This window comes from Hordeum vulgare, chromosome 7H (genome assembly GCF_904849725.1).
Source record: "Hordeum vulgare subsp. vulgare chromosome 7H, MorexV3_pseudomolecules_assembly, whole genome shotgun sequence".
Lineage (NCBI taxonomy): Eukaryota > Viridiplantae > Streptophyta > Magnoliopsida > Poales > Poaceae > Hordeum > Hordeum vulgare.
Window position 1 is genome coordinate 14,362,508 of NC_058524.1, and position 15,687 is coordinate 14,378,194.

General features: G+C 42.3%; 2 protein-coding genes across 3 annotated transcripts; both read left to right on the forward strand.

Moving 5' to 3' along the window:
• Positions 1 to 6,353: 6,353 nt before the first annotated feature.
• Positions 6,354 to 10,311, forward strand: LOC123410997 (oligopeptide transporter 7-like). Of its 2 annotated transcripts, XM_045103914.1 has the most exons (6): positions 6,370 to 6,682; positions 6,794 to 7,358; positions 8,324 to 8,893; positions 8,966 to 9,221; positions 9,301 to 9,483; positions 9,599 to 10,311. In XM_045103914.1, exons 1-6 carry the CDS (start codon positions 6,607 to 6,609, stop codon positions 10,214 to 10,216), a joined length of 2,268 nt encoding a protein of 755 aa, XP_044959849.1. In that variant the 5' UTR covers positions 6,370 to 6,606; the 3' UTR covers positions 10,217 to 10,311. The 2 variants fall into 2 exon arrangements, with proteins under 2 accessions (XP_044959850.1, XP_044959849.1); XM_045103915.1 differs by lacking the exons at positions 9,301 to 9,483; positions 9,599 to 10,311 and having other exon boundaries at positions 6,354 to 6,682; positions 8,979 to 9,067.
• Positions 10,312 to 10,405: 94 nt separating this feature from the next.
• On the forward strand, positions 10,406 to 11,488 carry LOC123410998. Its single transcript, XM_045103916.1, has one exon. The coding sequence runs from the start codon at positions 10,984 to 10,986 to the stop codon at positions 11,266 to 11,268; it is 285 nt and encodes a 94-aa protein (XP_044959851.1). The 5' UTR covers positions 10,406 to 10,983; the 3' UTR covers positions 11,269 to 11,488.
• The last annotated feature ends 4,199 nt before the right edge of the window (positions 11,489 to 15,687 follow it).

Here is a 15,687-nt window from a genome sequence, read left to right on the forward strand (position 1 = left end):
TCATGATTAACATTTTTCTTACACATGATTAGCATTTTTCGCACAAATGGTAAATATCTCTATCTGTTTCATTTACGTTGTACATTTTTTTTCTACGTCAGAAACAATTTTTTTGTGCATGTTTAACATTTTCGAAATGTAATATTAACTAAATATTATGTAAGTATTTTTGTAAATTATATGTATATATAAATATTATATTTACAAGTACAAAGAAAAGTAAAATAATTAAAAATGAAAAATATAATGGAAAATGAAAAAAAAACCACGCAGACGTCCTCATGTTCTCAGCATACGCGAGAAGTGATTATTGGGCCAGCCTGACTTTGGGCTGCCTGCACGCGAGCCGTGTGTTCGTGTTGCTGCGGGTGGAGGATAGTCGTGCCTTGCTTGCTAGCCATGCATGGGTCGTGGGTTCGAGACCTAAGGACAACACTTTTTCGTTTAATTTCTACTCTCTCTCCTTACAGGCGGGACCCGCTGGTCATAGTGGTGAACAAAAATGAAATGCCTCGTTGACAAGGGATTTTTTTTAAAAAAAGTTATGTTGATTTGTGTTCTTTTTCTTGGAAACCACATGCCACACGCCCTCTTCTCCCCATGTCCAGTGGCTGACAGCGGACCCACGCGCGCTTAGTCGGTGCTGATTCTGTATACAAGCGAGATAAGCATTGTTTTTGCACATCAAAGTCAAGTTTTTCCAACACGTCTATGTATATCACAATTTCTAGCATCAAAATAACCGTTTACGTCAAGTTCTAACATCATGAGTTCGAAATATAATCGGCTTTAAATAGAATTACGGTTGTGTGCATCTAGGGATGCAGAGATCAAAAGGTTCGCCCTTCCTTTTCGAAGAAAAGGTAAAGGGCTAACATTATTTGGGAATAAGGTGAATTGCTCGGGATTTATCTTCCATATTCTAATTCCTCCGTTTGGTTTCCATCGCCATATATCCGTGTGTGTTGTATGCTCCAACTAACCTTTTGGTTTCCATCGCCATATATCCGTGTGTGTTGTATGCTCCAACTAACCTTTTGGTTTCCATCGCCATATATCCGTATGGCTGGCTATGTGCATTGAGTGATGCAGAGGCTAGGGTAATCCTTCTTTTTTACAAAAAGGAAAAACATCGTCGTATATCTGTATGGCTGGCTATGTGCATTGAGTGATGCAGAGACTGGGGTAATCCTTCTTTTTTACAAAAAGGAAAAACATCGTCGTATATCTGTATGGTTGGTTGTATACGTCAAGTGATGCAAAGGCCGGGGTAATCCTTCTTTTTTACAAAAAGGAAAAAAACATCGTCGTATATCTGTATGGCTGGGTGTATACGTCAAGTGATGCAGAGGCTGGGGTAATCCTTTTTTTTTACAAAAATGAAAAACATCGTCATATATCTGTATGGCTGGCTCTATGCACCATTGACTGATGCAAAGGCCGGGGTAATCCTTCTTTTTTACAAAAAGGAGAAACATCGTCGTATATCTGTATGGCTGGCTGTATACGTAAGTGATGCAGAGGCTGGGGTAATCCTTTTTTTTACAAAAAGGAAAAACGTTGTTGTATATCTGTATGGGTGGTTGTATGCATCATCGACTGATGCAAAGGCCGGGTAATCCCTTTTTTCAAAAAATAAAAAGAATATCGCCATATAGGCCGGGTAACCAACCGTCGTGCATCCATCGCGTGGCTCTCGTTGATTTGGAACTACTAGCTCCTCAATTCTATCAGAAAAGGACCTTTAATTAAAGGAAGGGGTACGGTTGATTGAGGCCATCTAGTGTATTAAGTCCATAAGAACAGAGTAACGCCTTAAGCAAGATGACATGATGTAGAGGGATAATCTCAAACCAATGATAAAACCCCCATCTTTTTACCCTTGATGACAACTACTTGATGTGTGCCTTGCTGCCCCTACTGTCACTGGGAAAGGTCACCACATGGTAGAACCCAAAATGAAGCACTTCTCCCATTGCAAGAATCATAGATCTAGTTGGTCAAACAAAACCCAAGACTCGGAGAGACTTACAAGGATATCAAATCATGCATATAAGAAATCAGCAAAGACTCAAATATATATCGTAGATAATCTAATCACAAATCCACAATTCATCGGATCACGACAAACACACCGCCAAAGAAGATTACATCGGATAGATCTCCATGAAGATCATGGAGAACTTTGTATTGAAGATCCAATAGAGAGAAGAAGCCATCTAGCTACTAACTACAGACCCGTAGGTCTGAAGTGAACTACTCATGAGTCATTGGAGGGGCGATGATGGTGATGAAGAAGCCCTCCAACTCCAAAGTCCCCTCCGGCAGGGCGCCGGGAAGGGTCTCCAGATGAGATCTCGCGGAAACGGAAGCTTGCGGCGGCGGAAAAGTATTTTCAAGGCTCCCCTGATTTTTTGCTATATTTTTGGGAATTTATAGTCCAAAGACCTAGGTCAGGGGGCAGCCAAGGAGGCCACAAGCCCTGACACCGCCGCCTCCCCCTAGTGGCGGAGTGGGAGCTTGTGGGCTCCTGGAGCCCACCTGGCTTGGCCCAGAGGCCCCCTGATCTTCTTCTGTTCAGGAAAAAATCATTTCGGGGTTTTTATTCCGTTTGGACTCCGTTCCAAAATCAGATCTGAAAAGAGTCAAAAACACAGAAAAACAGGAACTGGCACTTGGCACTAAATTAATAAGTTAGTCCCAAAAAAGATATAAAAGGTACATAAAACATCCAAAGAAGACAAGATAACAGCATGAAACCATCAAAAATTATAGATACGTTTGAGACGTATCAAGCATCCCCAAGCTTAACTCCTACTCGTCCTCGAGTAGGGAAGTGATAAAGAATGAATTTTTGATGCTTTCATGCTACCTAGCGTAGATGTCCTTTGTAATTCCTATTATGTGATGTGAATGTTCAGATCCATTAGATTCAAAACAATAGTTTGCTATTGACGTGGAAACAATAATAATTCAAGAAAACTAGCAAGGTAATCATGAACTTTCAAAATAACAAGGCCAAAAGAAAGTTATCCCTACAAAAGCATATAGTCTGGCTATGCTCTATCATTATTGCACAACGAATTTAAATCATGCACAACCCCGGTATTGGCCAAGTAATTGTTTCACACCTTTACTTTCTCAAACCTTTTCAACTCTCACGCAATACATGAGCATGAGCCATGGTTATAGCACTATAGATGGTGTGGAATGTGGTGGAGGTTGCAAGACAAAAAAGGAGAAGATAGTCACATTAACTAGGCATATCAATGAGCTGTGAAGATGCTCATCAATAGATATCGATGTGAATGAGTAGGAATTGCCATACAAATGATGCACTAGAGCTACGAGTATGTGAAAGCTCTTAAAGAAAACTAGTGGGTGTGCATCCAACTTGCTTGCTCACGAAGACCTAAGGCAATTTTGAGGAAGCCTATCATTGGAATACACAAGCCAAGTTATATAATGAAAATTTCCCACTAGCTATATGGTGGTGACAAAACGAGAAACTCTCAATCATGAAGATCATGGTGCTTAATATGCACAAGTGTGGAAAAAGTGGTAGCATTGTCCCTTCTCTCTTTTTCTCTTTTTTTTTGTGGGCTCTTTGTCCTCTTTTTTTTGGTGGGCTTCTTTGGCCTCTTTTATTTCATCCATAACGATGATCATCACACTTTCAACTCAAAACTTAGAGCAACTATGGCTCTATATGGAATGCCTTCGGTAGTGTACCGTGGCAATGATCTAGCATGGCATAGACATCAATGGAAACATCATTCTAGCTATCTTACGATCATGCAATGGCAATGTAGACGTGGTGGCACATGTCATGGTGGTAGTTGCATGGCAATATATCTCGGAATGACTTTGAAAAAGGCATAGTAGGTAGGTATGATGGCTGTTTTGAGGGGGGCTAATGGTGGGTCTTGTGCACCGGCGAAAGTTGCACGACACTAAGAAGATAGTGATGGTGGAAGGTGAAAGTGCATCTAAACCATGGACTCAACATTAGTCATAAATAACTCATATACTTGTTGCAAAAGTTTTATTAGTAATCGAAACAAAGCATTCAATGTATACTCCTAGGGGAAGGGTTGGTAGGTATAAACCATCACGCGATCCCGACCGCCACGCAAAGGATGACAATCAATATACTAATCATGCTCAGATTTCATCACATAGCGGTTCACCATACGTGCATGCTACGGGAATCACTAATTTCAACACAAGTATTTCTAGATCCACAACACCTTACTAGCATAACTTCAATATTATCATAACCACAACTCAAAACTAATTGAGATGAATCAAACTTCTCTAACTATTCAATGCACATGAAGGTGGAAGTTTTCGTATCCCTTTGGATAACTACCCCTTTTGAGACTACTTTCAAAGCATAGATCAACTACCAAGCCACGCACTGCTGTGCTCTAAGAGATATAAGTGAAGCACATAGAGCAAAAGTATCTAGCTCAAAAGATATAAGTGAAGCACATGTGAGCTGAATTGTCTACCAAAAGATATAAGTGAAGCTCGACAAAATCACGATGAGTGCATGTCTCTCTCTCTAGGTGTGCAGCAAGGATGATTGTGACACAACAAAAATAAAAGACTCCTACGATACAAGACGCTCCAAGCAAAAACACATAACATGTGGTGAATAAAAATATAGCCCAAAGTAACGTTACCGATGGATTGAAGACGAGAGAGGGGATGCCTTCCCGGGGCATCCCCAAGTTTAGGCTTTTACGGCATCCTTGAATCACTTGGGGTGCCTTGGGCATCCCCAAGCTTGAGCTCTTGCCACTCTTTATCTCTTTGTCCATAAAAATGTCACATGCATGTTTTTTGAAATGCGTGGCATTTTTTAGTTGTCGCGAAGATTTTTCGTACACATGATTAACATTTTTCTTACACATGATTAACATATTTCGCACTAATGGTAAATATTTCTATCTGTTTCATTCACGTTATACATTTTTTGTCTACACCAGAAACAATTTTTTTCTGCATGTTTAACATTTTCGAAATGTAAGATTAACCAAGTATTATGTAAGTATTTTTTTAAATTATATGTATGTATAATTATTATATTTACAGGTACAAAGAAAACTAAAATAATAAAAATAAAAATATAATGGAAATAGAAAACAAAAGAATAAAAACCACGCAGACGTCCTCATGATCTCAGCATGACGCGACAAGTGGTTATTGGGCCAGCCTGACTTTAGGCTTCCTGCACGGGAGCCTGACTTTGGGCTGCCTGCCGTGTGTTCGTGTTGCTGCGGCTGGAGACCTAAGGGCAACACGTTTTCGTTTAATTTCTACTCTCTCCTTACAGGCAGGACCCGCTGGTCATAGTGGTGGACAAAAATGAAATGCCTCGTCGACAAGGGATTTTTTTAAAAAAAATATGTTAATTGTGGTTTTTTTTCTTGGAAACCCCATGCCAGACGCCCCCTTCTCCCATGTCCAGTGGCTGACAGCGGACCCATGCGCGCTTAGTAGGTGTTGATTCTGTATACAAGCGAGATAAGCATTGATTTTGCACATCAAAGTCAAGTTTTCCCAACACCTCTATGTACATCACAATTTCTTGCATCAAAATAACCTTTTACATCAAGTTCTAACAACATGAGTTTAAAATATAATCGGCTCTAAATTGAATTATGGTTGTGTGCATCTAGGGACGCAGAGATCCGTTTGGTTTCCATCGCCATATAACGCAGAGATCCATTCGGGAATAAGGCGAAGAGCTCGGGATTTATCTTCGATATTCTAATTCCTCCGTTTGGTTTCCATCGCCATATATCCGTGTGTGTCGTACGCTCCAACTAACCTTTTGGTTTCCATTGCCATATATCCGTATGGCTGGTTGTGTGCATTGAGTGATGCAGAGGCTAGGGTAATCCTTTTTTTTTACAAAAAGGAAAAACATCGTCGTATATCTGTATGGCTGGCTGTATACGTAAGTGATGCAGAGGCTGGGGTAATCTTTTTTTTTTACAAAAAGGAAAAACATTGTCGTATATCTGTATGTGTGGTTGTATACATCATCGACTGATGCAAAGGCCGGATAATCCTTCTTTTCAAAAAATAAAAAGAATATCGTTATATAGTATATGTGTGCGCCGTACGCTCCAACCAACCGCCGTGCATCCATCGCGTGGCTCTCGTTGATTTGGAACTACTAGCTCCTCAATTCTGCCAGAAAGGGACCTTTATTTAATTAAAGGAACGGGTACGGTTGATTGGCGCCCCACTCCCACTGATGTTGCAATCTATGGCTATATATGTTTTTGATGATTATTTTCGGTGTGCAGTCTATGTTTTGGGGTGTCGCACCGTACCGGAGGCACCCTCGTACTCGTACTGCCTGATTTTTTATATACCAACGCGTGCATCGCGTGCGGCGCCGACGTCCCCTCTTCCCACCGAAACACACACACTAATGATAGTATAGTCTTAGTGTTCTAGGTGGATAATCACCCGTCAGCAAGTAATTACGATGCAGCGACGTCGTCGCAGCTGGAGAAGAACTACCGCGCGCGGAGGACCAAGGACGCCAGCCACGCAACAAATTAAGGAGGAGCTACCAAGCAAGCCATGGCGTCCTCCTCCCGCTCCCACCAAGAAGCGGAGGAGGGGGAGCTCGATGGCGACCGCATCACCTCCCCACTCCGTAAGCTCGTCGTCTCTCTCTCTGCTACCTCCTTCCGCGACCGCACGCGCCTCTGCTCTCTGCTCCCGCTGCTGCCTCTTTAATCGGTCTCCCTCTCTCCTCTCCATGCAGTGCGGCGGAGCTCGCCGGCGCGGGATGAGGCGTCGGAGGAGAACTCGCCGATCGAGCAGGTGGCGCTGACGGTGCCGGTGGGCGACGACCCGGACACGCCGGTGCTAACCTTCCGGATGTGGGTGCTGGGCATGGCGTCCTGCGCCGTCCTCTCCTTCCTCAACCAGTTCTTCTGGTACCGCAAGGAGCCGCTCACCGTCACCGCCATCTCCGCGCAGATCGCCGTCGTGCCGCTCGGCCGCCTCATGGCGGCCGCGCTCCCCGAGCGCGCCTTCTTCCCCGACAGGCCGTACGAATTCACCCTCAACCCGGGGCCGTTCAACGTGAAGGAGCACGTGCTGATCACCATCTTCGCCAACGCCGGCGCCGGCACCGTCTACGCCATCCACGTCGTCACCGCCGTCCGCGTCTTCTACGGCAAGAACCTCACCTTCTTCGTCTCCCTCCTCGTGGTGCTCACCACGCAGGTGCTCGGGTTCGGGTGGGCGGGCATATTCCGGCGGTACCTCGTGGAGCCGGCGGCCATGTGGTGGCCCTCCAACCTCGTGCAGGTCTCCCTCTTCAGGTACACGCTCCCCATATCTCCGGCAAGCAACATGATAAATTACTCGTTTCCACGTACCGCTAATTAGTCTATCACATTACACATAACTTAATAGTATTTGGTCAGACCGTCGGAGGGTTGACTTGTTCATGCTTGAGCTTTTTAGGATGGTTGGCATTATTTTTAGCGGACGTTGATCTAACAGTGCTTAAATAGGTAGTACTAGTTCATACTACTAAATAGGTAGTAGTACTAATTCAGAAGTTCTAAACATAAGTTTCATGACGTACTTGTCAGTATGCATAGTTATTACCTTAAAAAATTGTATGCTTAGTTAGTTGCAAGTAAGAGTTCGTTTCTTTGACTTGGTTGAGCAAAGACCAGTAGTTGGCTAGCTACCTGTCACAGATCATGACACGTCAGCTTTGGTAGGTATGCCTATTCAGGTATGTATGTATATATATCAATTGGTTAATTTTAAGACTTCGTTGCAAATCTAATGTTAGATTTTTTAAGCATGGCAAATTGAACGTTTTTACGGCAAATTACGTGTCGGGAGCCTGGCAGTTTGCTTCAGCAGGCATGGCACATCTTGGCATGTTCAGCCTTTTTCGAGGTTGCCGTGTTAGTCGAAGGAAATTACCATGGTCGCGACACGTAATTTGTCATAAAAAATTATTTTGATTTCTCATACGCAATTTTTAAATTTTAAGACTGGTAGGTAGCGCATGGCGTCATTTAAATTGCCCGTCTTTGATCACTTACCATGGGAATTTGAACAAGGGAAAACATCTTGAAACTATTTTGTCATGTACTGTAGATGCCTGGCTTGAGCTTGATGCTTGCAATTTCGCCCCCCCAAAAAAAAATGAGCTTGATGCTTGCAAGTAGGAGTCCTACCGGTCGCCCCGCAATTGCCAACCTCATATAATTAATAGAAATGTATAAATCTCCTTGAAAAGAACTTATTGCATTTTTCTCATCAGGGCGCTCCACGAGAAAGAAGGGCGCCAAAAAGGCAGTTTCACGCGCAACCAGTTCTTCTTGGTGGCATTCACGTGTAGCTTCACGTACTATGTCTTCCCGGGCTATCTGTTTCAGATGCTCACCTCCCTCTCCTGGATCTGCTGGGTCTTCCCCCACTCCGTGCTCGCCCAGCAGCTCGGCTCGGGCCTCCGCGGGCTCGGCATTGGCGCGATCGGCCTCGACTGGGCATCCGTCTCCAGCTACCTTGGGAGCCCTCTCGTCAGCCCTTGGTTCGCCACCGTGAATGTCGCTGCAGGCTTCTTCATCATCATGTACATGATCACACCTATCGGGTACTGGTTTAACTTCTACAATGCGTGGACCTTCCCCATCTTCTCCGCGGATCTCTTCACCTCGACCGGGCAGAAGTATAACATCTCGGCCATCGTGGATGACCATTTCCGTTTCGACACGGAGGCCTATGAGAGAAACGGGCCATTATACCTCAGCACGCTATTGGCAATCACATACGGTGTCAGCTTTGCAACCCTTACCGCGACGATTGTTCACGTGCTTCTGTTCCATGGAAGGTAAATATATGTGAGTTTGTTGCGCAAAATCACTTGGTCGCGGCATCTAAGGGTAATGATTCCTGTGTCTAGAGAAATTTTGCAGTTAAGTAGATCAACGTTTCAAGGGGAAAATGTGGACATACATACAAAGCTAATGAGGAGATATAAGCAGGTTCCTGAGTGGTGGTTCATCTGCATCCTTCTTGTTAGCATTGCTGCCACCGTATTTGCTTGCGAGTACTACATCGAGCAGCTCCAGCTGCCCTGGTGGGGAGTATTGCTTGCATGCGCCATTGCCTTTTTCTTCACCCTCCCAATTGGGATCATCACAGCGACCACAAACCAGGTAAGGATTCCAACAACTTGAATGATCTAAAGTTATGAACCAAACGGACCGACAATTCACATTCGTTCATTGTATGCAGACCCCAGGATTGAACATTGTAACAGAGTACATCATCGGGTACTTGTACCCCGGACGACCCGTCGCGAATATGTGCTTCAAGGTATACGGTTATATCAGCATGCACCAAGCTCTGATGTTTCTTCAAGATTTTAAACTGGGCCACTACATGAAGATTCCCCCAAGGACCATGTTTATGGCTCAGGTAAGCGCCACTAGGCCATAAACATCCTTTATCTGCCATTTTGACTCAACCAGAGCACATAAGATCATGTTGTATTGTCACAATAAGCAACAACATCGTCTTGGAAAAATGGCAGGTGGTAGGAACATCGATTGCGGCATTTGTGTACCTTGGAACGGCGTGGTGGCTGATGGACACAATCCCCAACATCTGCAACATTGAGCTTCTCTCAGCGGACAACCCTTGGACATGCCCCACTGATCATGTGTTCTACGATGCGTCCGTCATATGGGGACTTATTGGCCCACGCAGAATATTCGGGGTATTGGGAACTTACTCGGCAGTGAACTGGTTCTTCTTGGGAGGTGCTATTGCTCCGCTGTTGGTATGGTTTGCACACAAGGCATTCCCAGCCCAGAATTGGATCTTACTCATCAACATGCCCGTGATAATCGGTTGCACCGTCAAGATGCCCCCTGCCACTGCGGTAAACTACACCACATGGATACTCATTGGGTTTCTATCGGGTTATGTGGTTTATAGATATCGACGTGACTGGTGGGAACGACACAATTATCTGCTCTCAGGTGCACTAGATGCTGGCTTGGCGTTCATGGCTGTCTTAATTTACTTGTGCTTAGGGTTGGAGAAGATTAGTTTGAACTGGTGGGGCAATGACTTGGATGGATGTCCCCTAGCTTCTTGCCCCACTGCAAAAGGTATAGTTGTCAAGGGGTGCCCAGTGTACAACTGAACATTTTCTCATCTGTGGTGATCCTTGAAGAAATTTTGGAAGTAAAAGGCAAGCATCAATGGAAAATAATGGAATCCTTGATCGTTTGAAATCTAGTAAAAGCAGTTTTGCACTAAAGAAGCCCTAGCAGAAATAAATGTCTGAAATACTGCACGTGGTTACAAAAAAAATGCAAGAACATGACACGTGTCATGCGATGGCCTCCTTTGAGAGCATGAGAAGGTTTGAGACCAACGGAGCAACCGAGGGGCACTCTTAGCGTCTCTTATTTTGCCGAGTACCCGCGAGTTAGCTCTCGGCGTCTCTTACTTTACCGAGTGTCGGTGAGTTAGCTTTCTGCGAAGAGCCTGGTACCTGTCGTATAAAAAAATTCTTGTAGTGTTGATGTGTTTCGAGCAACTAGTATTCCCTGTCGCAATCCAATCCAAGTCGACCAAATCCACTTTGATTACCAGCTATCCACGTACGTGGCAATCTCACTGCTAGTATATATACTACTGTGGCTATTGCATTTTGCACGCATCTAGAGTATTAATTCCTTTCACTTTTTATTTCCTCCATCCATAAGGACGGATCCATGTCGACCGATGCCAGGCCAGGTCCCTATCGGCCGACCTCTCAACGGCGACACCTCACCCGCCACACGGCGCGCAACTGCTCACCCACTTGACCACCACACCGCTACGCCTATATAGAAACCAAGACACCATGATTCATAAGAAAACCAAGAGGAAGAAGAAGCTCAAGCTAGCAGGAAGAGTACAAGGATGCAGCAAGCCAAGGTGAAGGTGAAGGACGTCTCGAGCGCGGTGAGGGCCAAGGCGAAGATCGCGTGGGCCAAGCTGGCGGAGAAGATGGAGGCGATGACGTCGAGGTCGCACGACGAGAAGCAGCTGGCGCACGAGCGCGGCAGGGCCAAGGTCGCCGCCGCCGAGGCGCAGCTGCACCAGGAGAAGGTCGCGCACCGCGAGGCCGCCATGGAGCACCGCCTCCACAAGCACGCCGGCGTCGGCGGCCACAACCACAAGCACGCCGCCGGTGGCGTGCACTGATCGATGTGTGTGTGTGTATATACAGGGGCGCGGCGCGTCTAGCTACGGTGGCCTGCCACCGCGTGTGATTTCTTCTATTCTTTTCGCTCATGTCCTGCTACGTACGTACGCGTGTTGTGTTATATAAGTTCATCTAGGTGTGCCATGTGATTTTGTTGACGTCATCGGCGTTTGTATGATTGACTAGTTAAGAAAACCGATTTTTTTTCCTTTTCTTTTATTGATGTCTCTATTTTGTTTATATTTGTTCATTATTCACTTCATATCATGTCCATGTTTCAGCTCCCAGCACATCGTCATAAAGTCTTTTTAGATCACTGTCTAGTTCCTTAAGGAGTAGGCAAGCAACCAAACCAGATTTCCCATGTAAAGCAAAATTATCATTCCATAATGAAACCGGGTAATTAACAAGGCTAGTACTCTAATATGGTGGTGTGGACGTGTGGTGGTTATGACACTATTAGAAATCCAACTCTCAAAGTTTCAACCAACTTTTGCCTTTTTGACTATTAGGCTAGTACTTTCAAAAAATGAGACCAATCCAAGGGCTAACCTTTGTTGGCTTTTATTTATAGGAGAAACTCCACGAGCGCCGCGAGTGAGAGCCGAGGCTCGAACCCGGGCGGGCTGGCAGCTATCCCAGCTGCCCAGCAAACGGGTCGACGCTCCGTCCTCATTAGGCTAGTACTTTCATCTGGCCAGTCAATGTCAAAGGACGCCACGTTAATGGCTCCTTCGGCTCACCCTTTCCTTCCTTCACTACCTTGGATGCCCATACTGTGTGTAATGACTCATTTTCCTCCTCCTAAACCGCATTTGTGCCGGTTGTTCCTCAAATTTAAGCAGTGTCAAGGATGGAGGTGGTGGTTCTAAAGAGGAGGTAACCAAGGGAACGACAAAGGGATACGCGATGATGAAGCACTTAGAGCGCAGTAACTCTCTCTCTCGGTCACCACTAGGCAAGGGAAGCACAAGAAAGGAGACGAGAGTGACGGGAGTCGGGGTACCTTGGCCCTCTCTTCCCGTGCCTGTCTTATAGGCACAGGGGAGGCCGACACATCACTTTGTTGGGACAACATCTTTTTTTGATAGTCAAGACTGACCGATCAGGACTGCTACATGGCAGACAACGTTAATGGTGCCTTGATTCCTCGACCCTCTTACAGTGTCATGAGGCGCACCATTCGTCTTCAAAGTTTAGTCTATTGGTGGAGTGGAGATGAAAATCTTTTTCCCAGTACACTCTGATCGGATGTTGCCCCCATGAGTCAACCAGTGAAATTCCTTCTCGGGTAGCTTCCCGTCGAGCGTGAAGAGACTTAACAAGTCCTGCATAACCTTCTCAGAGGAGGGTTGCACGACACTCGGGAACTACACGGGCACGCCAACTAGCGAGCCTTCCAAATACTAATGAGATCCTTATCTCGCTTCTTGTGTCTCGCTCTTAGAATTTCCATGCTATTTATCGTAAAAGGTCTGCCTGTTTTTCCGCGCTCACGGCTCTCTCACTCCCTGCATTTTCTTTTCCTTTTTTTTGTTTCTTCACGTTCTTGTTCGCTTTTGTTTCTTCATTCGTTTCTTCATTTTATTATGTTCATATGGGTTCCGTTTTCTCGGGTTTCTTTGTTTCTTTATTAAATTTGACTAGGTTTTGATTTACTTTTTATTCTATTTTTTCTTATTTTGTATGTTTTTCTGATTTCTATTTTGTCCTTCCTTGTTTTACTTTGTTCCTCATTGGTTTTCACGGGTTTCCTCCTGCTACGTTTTTGCATGCATTTTTCTATAGTGTTTTCGTTCTTAGTTATCAATTTAAATACAAGATTAATAGTTTTTGAATACATGATAAACATTTTTATAAACATATTTACGTTTTTCAATGCTTAAATAAAATCTTTTAAATACATGATTAATAATTTTTCTAATGCAGGGTAAACCTATTTTCTATACACAATGAACAACTTTGAAATGCTCTATTCGTTTACTTTTTGAAATGCAAGACTAACTTTTTTTGAAAATATGGTCAATATGATTTCTATATACATGCAACATCTTTAAATACCTGTTTAATGTTTTTAAATATAAATTCATTTTCTAATACAAACATTTTTTTAAAGCATACATGATTAATTGATTCTGAATTCAATGGTAAAAATGTTTTCTATGCAGCATTTAAACATTTTCAAATCTTGATGAATATTTACAAATACAAAATTAATATTTTTTTAATCCATGGTCAATATTATTTTATATAGAGTTAGCATTTTGAATAAGGTTTATTAACATGTTTTCAAATGCAACATGAACTATTTGTGAAAACATGGTCCACTTATTTTCTATATACATTTAGCATATTTAAATGCTTGATTAACATTTTTTAAATATAAATATAGTAACTTTTGAATACATACATGATTATGTTATTTTGAATTCATGGTCGACATCTTTTATACACAGTATTGAAATATTTTGAAATTTTGATTAATATTTCAAATACAAGAATACTAATTTTTAATTCAAGGTCGACATTCTTTCCATACATCGTTAGCATGTTACAACTGTGTTATTAACATATTTTCAAGTGCAAGATTAACAATCGTTTTCATACATGATTCTTTTCTATATTCAGTTAACGTTTTTGAAAAGCTGCATTAAATGTTTTTAAATACAAGTTTATATTTTATTTAATACAGTTAAATATAAAAAAATAATACATAGTCAACCTTTTTTCTAGACATATTGAATATTTTCAAATCCTTGCTTAACATTTCATGAATACATGATCAACATCTTTTGAATACGTGGTCAGTAATTTTTAAACATATTTAACATTTTGAAATGGTAGATTATCATTTTTATGTGATCACTTTTTTCATACACATTTTTCTTCTTTACCTCTGTATACATTTTTCGATCATGAGATACATTTTCTTCATACGCATTTAACATTTATAAAATTTTGTTTAACATTTTAGAAAAAAATTTATATGCAAATTTGCGAAATATACTTATTGTTAATATTCTGGCCGTATAAACAAAAGTAGAAAATAAAGTAAAAAAGAAAACGAAAAATGAAGGCGCTTGCATCGACAGGTTTTGATCACCTGGCGAGCGCTCCCAATGATCACCTGCGATGGATTGAGAGTGCGTCACTTGGGGCGCTCTAAGCCGAAGCCATGTGTTGTGCTATGGGCATTCCCTCTGTTTTCTTACTTTATTTTTTCGCACACGTTTTCGGTTTTTATACGATTTTTTTGGGCTTTTTCAACTTTTCAATTTTCACTGTTCTTTCCAAGCTTTTTGACAAAAGAAATTTGAGAAAGAACAATAGCATAGAATAATGCCTTCTTTTTTGCTTCCGCGAGACGCATGGCCATGTCTCTCGGAAACAACAAAAAATGTTTTTTCTTTTTTTCGTGAGAGGCATGGTTTTTGCTTCTGTGAGAGGCACGTTTGTATCACTCAGCAAATAAAAAAACACGTTTTTTTCATAAGAGACAGGGTTTTGCTTCTGCGAGAGGCACGACCGTGTCTCTTAAAGACGGAAAAACGTGTTTTCTCTTTTTCGTGGGTGGCACGGTTTTTGTTTATGTGAGAGTTACGGTCGTGCCTCTCTGAAACGGCTTCCTGTAAGGGGAAAATGTGCTTCCGGCTTGGTTTTTTCGTCCTTTTTTTCATGAAAAAAAGTTTGCCAAAACCTATCGACTTGTGATCTGGTTTGGAATATCTCGACGTAAGTAATCAAACGATGAAAACAGTTCAAAATTTGGACGCACAGTTTAGAGATAAAACTTTTGGAATATCTCGACGTAAGTAATTAAAGTGGAAAACTCCCATGTTACGACAAGTGACGATGGGGAGGTGGGAGTGATCTTTGGAATGAGTACTCGTCAATTAATGATTTTGACTGAATAGCCACGAAACATGTACCTGCTCGTATCTCCCTTGCACAAATTGGTCCGGCCCAAGTGCGGGTTGTTTCGGCCAGTTCTGTTTTCACTCATTTCTCCGTCTCCTTACGTTCCAGATTTGAATATATTTCCAAAATTAAAAATATTCAGAATTTTTATTCTATCATAATTCCATGGATATTTCATGCTTTCAAGTAATGTTCACGATTTTGAAAAAAGGCTTGAAAAATCAATATATGTTCATTGATTCAGAAACATGTTAGCGATTTTGCAAAATGTTCATGAATTTGAAAAATATTGACAAATTGAGAAAGTTTTCAGGGAAATCAACGAATATTGATGGATTTGAATAATGTTCATGATTTAAAAAAATCATATGTTCAAAATATGTTTGTTATTTTCATAAAAATTCGTGATTTCAATTTTTTAAATGTTTTAAAAAACAATTAGATAAAACATGGATAGCTCATGGATAAAAAATGTTTATCATTTTGGAAAAATGTTCATG

Bases quoted from the DNA above. Each gene is read 5' to 3' on its own strand.
- LOC123410997 (XM_045103914.1), top strand. From the start codon at position 6,607: ATGGCGTCCTCCTCCCGCTCCCACCAAGAAGCGGAGGAGGGGGAGCTC. The intron at 6,683-6,793 runs GTAAGCTCGTCG...CTCTCCATGCAG, and splicing joins CCGCATCACCTCCCCACTCC to TGCGGCGGAGCTCGCCGGCG. The intron at 7,359-8,323 runs GTACACGCTCCC...TTTTCTCATCAG, and splicing joins GTGCAGGTCTCCCTCTTCAG to GGCGCTCCACGAGAAAGAAG.
- LOC123410998 (XM_045103916.1), top strand. From the start codon at position 10,984: ATGCAGCAAGCCAAGGTGAAGGTGAAGGACGTCTCGAGCGCGGTGAGG.